The following is a 7,404-nucleotide window of genomic DNA, read 5'->3' as shown; positions in this document are numbered from 1 at the left end:
CATAATAAGAGACAAAAAAGGGCATTACATAATGATAAAGGGATCGATAAATCAAGAGGACGTAACCCTAGTAAACATATACGCACCCAACATAGGAGCACCTACATACATAAAGCAATTGTTGACTGACATAAAAGGAGAGATCAACAGTAATACACTCATAGTAGGAGACGTTAACACCCCACTGACACCAACGGACAGATCTTGCAGACCAAAAAATCAACAAGGAAACAGTGTGCCTAAAAAACACACTAGAACAGATGGATTTAATAGATATTTTCAGAGCATTTCGCCCCAAAGCAGCAAAATATACATTCTTCTCAAGTGCACATGGAACATTTTCCAGGATAGACCACATATTAGGACACAAAACAAGTATCAATAAATTTAAGATTGAAATCATATCAACCGTCTTCTCTGATCACAGTGGTATGAAACTAGAAATCAACTACAAGAAAAAAACTGGAAAATACACGAACACATGGAGAACATGCTACTAAACAATGAATGGGTTATTAATGAGATCATGGAAGAAAAGATACCTAGAGACCAATGAAAATGAAAACACAACAACTCAAAATCTATGGGACATAGTGAAAGCAGTCCTAAGAGGGAAATCCATAGCAATACAGGCCTACCTCAAGAAACAAGAAAAAGCTCAAAAAAAAAAATCAAACCTTACACTTAAAAGAACTAGAAAAAGAACAGCAAACAAAGCCCAAAGTGAGTAGAAGAAAGGAAATAATAAAGATCACAGTGGAAATAAACAAAATAGAGTTTAGAAAAACAATACATTAATGAAACCAAGAGCTGGTTCTTTGAAAGGATAAACAAAATTGATTGACCCTTAGCCAGCCTCATCAAGGAAAAAAGAGAGGACTCAAATAAATAAAATCAGAAATGAAAGAGGAGAAATAACTATAGACTCCACAGAAATACAAAGGATCATAAGAAAATACTACGAGCAATTATATGCCAAGAAATTGGACAATCCGGAAGAAATGGACACATTCCTAGAAACATACGATCTCCCAAGAAAGTCAAGAAGGAACAGAAAATCTGAACCGACCAATTACCACCAATGAAATCGAATCAGTAATCAAAAACCTCCCCAAAAACAAAAGTCCTGGACCAGATGGCTTGATAGGCAAATTTTACCAAACATTCAAAGAAGAATTAACACCTATTCTTCTCAAACTATTCCAAAAAATTCAAGAAGAGGGAAGGCTCTCCAACTCCTTTTATGAGGCCTCCATTACCTTGATTCCAAAACCATTACAAAAAAAGAAAACTATAGACCGATATCTCTTATGAACACTGATACAAAAATTCTTAACAAAATATTAGCCAATCGAATTCAGCAATAAATTAAAAATATCACGCACCATGATAAAGTTGGATTTATTCCTGGGATGCAAGGTTGGTTCAATATCCGCAAATCAATTAATGTGATACACCACATATCATTAACAAATCGAAAGATAAAAACCATATGATCATATCAATAGATGCAGAAAAAGCGTTCGACAAAATCTAGCATCCATTTATGATAAAAACTCTCAGCAAAGTGAGAATAGAGGGAACATATCTCAACATAATAAAAGCCATATGTGACAAACCTACAGCTAACATCATACTCAATGGGGAAAGGCTAAAAGCATTTTCCTTAAGATCAGGAACAAGATAAGGATGCCCACTTTTGCCACTCTTCTTCAATATTGTATTGGAAGTCTTAGCCACAGTAATAAGACAAGAAAGGGAAATAAAAGGCATTTGAATTGAAAAGGAGGAAGTAAAATTTTCATTATTTGCTGATGACCTGAAATTATATGTAGAGAACCCTAAAGATTCCACCACAAAACTGTTAGAATTGATCAATGAATTCAGTAAAGTGGCAGGTTACAAAATAAATATTCAGAAGTCAATGGCATTTTTATACACCAATGAAGACCTTTCAGAAAAAGAAATTAAGAAAACAATCCCATTTACAATGGCATTGAAAACTATAAAATAACTGGAATCAAATTAACCAAGGAGGTAAAAGACCTGATTTCAGAAAATTATAAGCCATTTTGAAAAAAGAAATTGAAGAAGATACAAATAAGTGGAAGTATATACCGTGCCCATGGGTAGGGAGAATCAACATCATTAAAATGGCCATACTACCCAAAGCAATCTACAGATTCAAGGCAATTCCTATCAAAATACTAATGGCATTTTTCAGAGAACTAGAAAAATAATCCTAAAATTTATATGGAACCATAAAAGACCCCGAATAGCCACGACAATCTTGAGAAAGAAGAACAAAGTTGGAGGTATCACACTACCTGATATTAAACTATATTACAGGGCTATAGTATTCAAAACAGCATGGCACTGGCATAAAAGGATACGTTGATCAGTGGAACAGAATAGAGAGCCCAAAAATAAACCCGTGCCTATACACTCACTTAATATGTGACAAAGGAGGCAGGAATATATAAAGGTGTAAAGACAGTCTCTTCAATAAATGGTGTTGGGAAAACTGGATACATGAAAAAAAAAAAACTGGACCACCTTCTTACCTCATATATTCAAAATGGATTAAAAACTTAAATGTAAGACCCAGAATCATAAAATTTCTAGAAGAAAACATAGGTAGTAAACTCTCTGATATTAATAACAGTAATTTCTTTTCAGATAAATAAACAAAAGAAAAAATAAACAAATAGGAGTACATCAAACTAAAAAGTTTTTGTACAGCAAAAGAAACCACCAACAAATGCAACCAAGTGATTGGGAGAAGATATTTGCTAATGATACATCTGATAAGAGGTTAATATCCAAAAATATATAAAGAACTCATACAACTCAACAACAAAAGAACAAACAATCCAATTAAATAATGGGCAGAAGACCTGAACAGATACTTCTCCAAAGAGGAAATACAGATGGCCAATAGACATATGAAAAGATGCTCAAGGTCACTAATCAGAGAAAGGCAAATTAAAAGCCACATTGAGACATCATGTGACACCTGTCAGAATGGCTATTGTCAATAAATCAAACCACAAGTGCTGGTGAGGATGCGGAGAAAAGGGAACCCTTGTACAGTGTTGGTGGGATTGCAAATGGGTACAGCCACTATAGGAAACAGTCTGGAGGTTTCTCAAAATATTAAAAATGGATCTACCTTTTGATCCAGCAATTGCACTTCTGGGAGTTTATCGAAAGAAAACCAAAAATTTGTAAAGATCTATGCACCCCAATGTTCACGGCAGCACAATTTACAATAGCCAAGCTATGGAAGCAACCTAAATGCCCATCAACGAACGACTAGATAAAGACGTTATGGTTCATATATACAATGAAATATTACCCAGCCATTAAAAAAATGAAATCCTATCATTTACAAAGACATGGATGGACCAAGAGGTTATTATGCTGGGGGCTGTTGCAGTTAATGGGCTACAACTCGCCCGGCGGGCCATGGTGCTGGCCAGTGCTTTCCACAAGCTACAACTTACCTCCTCCTCCAGCACTCGGTTTCCTGCGGCCATCGAATCGGTCATTTGGATTATCCAAGGCATCAGACAAGTCAAAATCACTCCCTTCGAAAAAAGAGAATATCAACTGGTTACACTACAGGTAGCTCGCTTGGCCACTGCCTGCCCCAGAGGGAGCTCACAGGCCTTTCCTCACTGCCCTCCTCAGAGCAGCGTGTTACCTGCAGGCTTTGCCGGAGCTCTGGTCGTTCCCGGCCTCTTGGTTGTGGTGGTGGTGTAGTCCCATTTCTCTAAAAGGGGCAGGGAGGAAGCAAAGGAAGCATGTTTAGTAATGAAATACAGCAGCAACTTCGTGGCTCCGAGAAGTCACATCTTGAGGACAGTATCCTTGTCTTGGACCCCGAGGTCCCCCAAGACCTCTGAAGAATCATTTAGAGAAGGATGACAAAGAGATGTAGAAGGTTTAAATGTGATGAGTTCTGCTCACATCTCTTCAGCGGATGGGTGATGAGGCAGACGTGGCCCTACATGTGTGTGTGGGGGGGGTGATTATTGGAGCTGGGGCTTCCGCCCACATCTGCTGGAGATGACCACGCAGTCCAGTGAGTTCCAGAGCTTGAGCGTGACCCTTGAGAGCTCAAGTTTTGGATTCCACCACTATCAACCTGGCAGCATACTCACAGACACGACTGCCCAGGGATGGATGCAGGCTATGTTCCCGGTAGGATATGAGAGTGTCTCATAAACACCAAGAAAGTATTTTATATCAGTGTGGTAACTACCGTAAATATTAGGTATTTCGGCTCAACCAGATTCCTCTAAAAATATGAACCTCTTTCCCATCAATTACATGGCATGCCATGTACAAGTTTCCCAAGAGTTTCTTTTTTCTCTTAAACACGAAGACGATGCTTAACCGTTACTACTATTGGAAGTAGTAGAGGGAAAGAAAATTTAAGTAATGAGAAAAGCAGAGATGAAACGGGTTTAGTTTAATATACAGAAATCACTTAATAATCACTGACTATTCAGGAAAAAAAAAGTAAAAATAGAAATTGAAAGTAAATGGATACATACACCTATAGTATTCAAATAACAATTGTAAGAGAGCTGGAGTAGCTATACTGCTGACAGGTAAAAAAGACTTTAAGAGAAAAATTGTTCCAAGAGTCAAAGAGTGACATTTTACAATGACGAAAGTATAAATACAGCAGGAAAATATAAATTTTAAACATATATCTACCTAACAACAAAGCCCCAAAATACATGAAACAAAAAATGACAAAATTTAAGGGAAAAATATACAATTTGATAGGAATGCTGGTGATTTCAATACCATTCTTTCAATCATAGAAAACCAAAAAGGAAATATAAGACTTGAACAACACTATAAACTGACTAGAGCTACCAGACACCTATAGAACATACCACCTAATAATAGAAAACACATTCTATTCAAGTATACATGGAACATTCTCCAGGATAGACCATATGCTAGGCTACATAACAAATCTCAATATACTTAAAAAGACTGAACTCATACAAATTCCCTTCTCTGAGCATAGTGGAATGGAAACAGAAGTCATTAACAGAAAGGCATTTTGAAAATTCACAATTATGTAAAAATTGAAAAACACATTCCTAAAAACCAATATATCAAAGAAGAAATCACAAGAAAAATTAAAAAACACTTTGAGATGAATGAAAATGAAAGCATAACATACCAAAACTCAAGTGTTGCTGTGAAAGCAGTCCTCTGGGGGATATTTCAAGCTGTAAACTTCTACATTAAAAAAAAAAAAAGATCTCAAATCAAAAGCTTAACTTTCATATTAAGAAACCAGGAAAAGGAAGAAACTAAACCTAAACCAAGCAAAATAAATTAAGAGTATAGCAGAAATGAAACAGAATATGAAAATAGAATAAGTCGACAAAACCAAAAAGTTGATTCTTTCAACAAAATTGGCAACCTATCAGCAGACTGACTAAGACGAAAGGACCTAAATTACTAAATTTGGGAATGACAAAGAGCATATTACTACCAAGCTGATGGAAATGGAAAAGATTATTATGGAATACTATGGAAAATTATAATAAATTAGATAACCTAAATGAAATGGACAAATTCCTATCAAGATACAAACTGCCAAAACTTATTTGAAACAGAAAATCCGACTAGATCTGTAACAAGAGATTGAATCAGTAATTTAAAAACGTCCGACAAAGAAAACCACAAGGCTTCGTTGGTAATTTCTACCAAATGTTTAAAGAAAAATTAATACCAATTCTTCTGATACTCTTCCAAAAAAGAGAAGAGTATGGAAGACTTTCTAACTCATTCCACAAGGCTGACAGTACCTTAATACTAAAACCAGACGTATCCACCACAAGGTAACTACAGACTTATAACCCTTTTAATACAAATGCATAATCTTCAACAAAATACTAGGAAATCATATTCAGCAGCATATTAAGGTTATAGAACATGACCAAGTGGAATTTATTCCAGGAATGCAAGGGTAGTTCAATATAAGAAAATTCAATCACCGTAATATCCAATATTAATAGAACGAAGTAAGAAATAAAGCATGATCATTTCAACAGATGTATAAAAATCTTTTGACATCATTTCATAATCAAAACACTCAACTGGACCACCTTCTTACATCACATACAAGAATAGACTCAAAATGTATTAAAGACTTAAATGTAAGATCCGGAACCATAAAACTTCTAGAAGAAAACATAGGCAGTAAACTCTCTAATATTGCTAACAGTAATTTCTTTTCAGACATATCTCTTCAGGCAAGGGAAACCAAAAATAAACAAATGGGACTACATCAAGCTAAAAAGTTTTTGCACAGCAAAAAGAAACCATCAACGAAACAAAAAGCCTACTGAATGTGAGGAGATATTCGCTTATGATACATCTGATGAGAGGTTAATATACAAAATTTATAAAGAATTCACACGACGACAACAACAACAAAAACAATCCAATTAAAAAATGGGCAGAAGACCTAAATAGATATTTCTCCAAAAATGAAATACAGATGGCCAATAGACACATGAAAAATGCTCAAAGTTACTAATCATCAAAGAAATGCAAATTAAAACCACAATGAGCTGTCACTTCACACCTGTCAGAATGGCCATCAACAATAAATCAAAAACCATGTGTGTTGGTGAGGATGTGGAGAAAGGAAACACTCGTGCACTATTAGTTGTATCGTAAATTGGTGCAGCCACTATAGAAAACAGTGTGGAGATTCCTCAAAAAATTAAAAATAGAACTACCACATGACCCAGCAATTCCATTTCCGAGTATTTATCCAAAGAAACCCAAAACATTAATTTGAAAAGACATATGCACCCTATGTACAATAGGTCTATGATCCACTTTGAGTTGATTTTTGTAATAAGGTGTGAAATGAGGGTTGGAATTCATGTTACAGCTTAGGGTTATCAACTGTTTGGCATATGGCTATCCAACTGTTGCAACTTAATTTATTGAAAAGACTATACTTTCTACACTGCATTATCACAATGGTTGCACATACACTGTTGGTGGGATTGCAAATCGGTGCAGCCACTATGGAAAACAGTCTGGAGGTTTCTCAAAAAATTTAAAATGGATATACGTTTTGACCCAGCAATTCCACTTCTGGGTATTTAACCAAAGAAAACCAAAGCAATCATTCATAAAAGTCTATGCACCCCAATGTTCATGGCAGCACAATTTACAACAGCCAAGCTATGGAAGCAACCTAAATGCCCATCAACAAACGATTGGATAAAGAAGTTATGCTTCATATATACAATGCAATATTACTCAGCCATTAAAAAATGAAATCTTACCATTTGCAATGACATGGATGGAACTAGAGGTTATTATGCTGAGTGAAATAAGACGGAGAAA

The 7,404-nt window shown here is 35.6% G+C and overlaps 1 protein-coding gene across 1 annotated transcript in view; it reads right to left on the bottom strand.

The window, feature by feature from the left end:
• CD99L2 (CD99 molecule like 2) overlaps positions 1–7,404 on the bottom strand; it is a 98,400-nt gene that overhangs the window by 36,093 nt on the left and 54,903 nt on the right. The window contains exons 3-4 of the mRNA XM_011383606.2: positions 3,707–3,775; positions 3,507–3,590 (exon numbers count right to left, since the gene is read on the bottom strand). Coding sequence (XP_011381908.1) covers positions 3,507–3,590; positions 3,707–3,775 — 153 coding nt within the window. The remainder of the gene's footprint in view (positions 1–3,506; positions 3,591–3,706; positions 3,776–7,404) is intronic.

The sequence above is a fragment of the Pteropus vampyrus genome, unplaced genomic scaffold, assembly GCF_000151845.1.
Source record: "Pteropus vampyrus isolate Shadow unplaced genomic scaffold, Pvam_2.0 Scaffold529, whole genome shotgun sequence".
In the NCBI taxonomy this organism is placed as follows: domain Eukaryota; kingdom Metazoa; phylum Chordata; class Mammalia; order Chiroptera; family Pteropodidae; genus Pteropus; species Pteropus vampyrus.
Note: the sequence above shows the minus strand (reverse complement) of the source record. Positions and strands in the feature narration are given on the sequence as shown.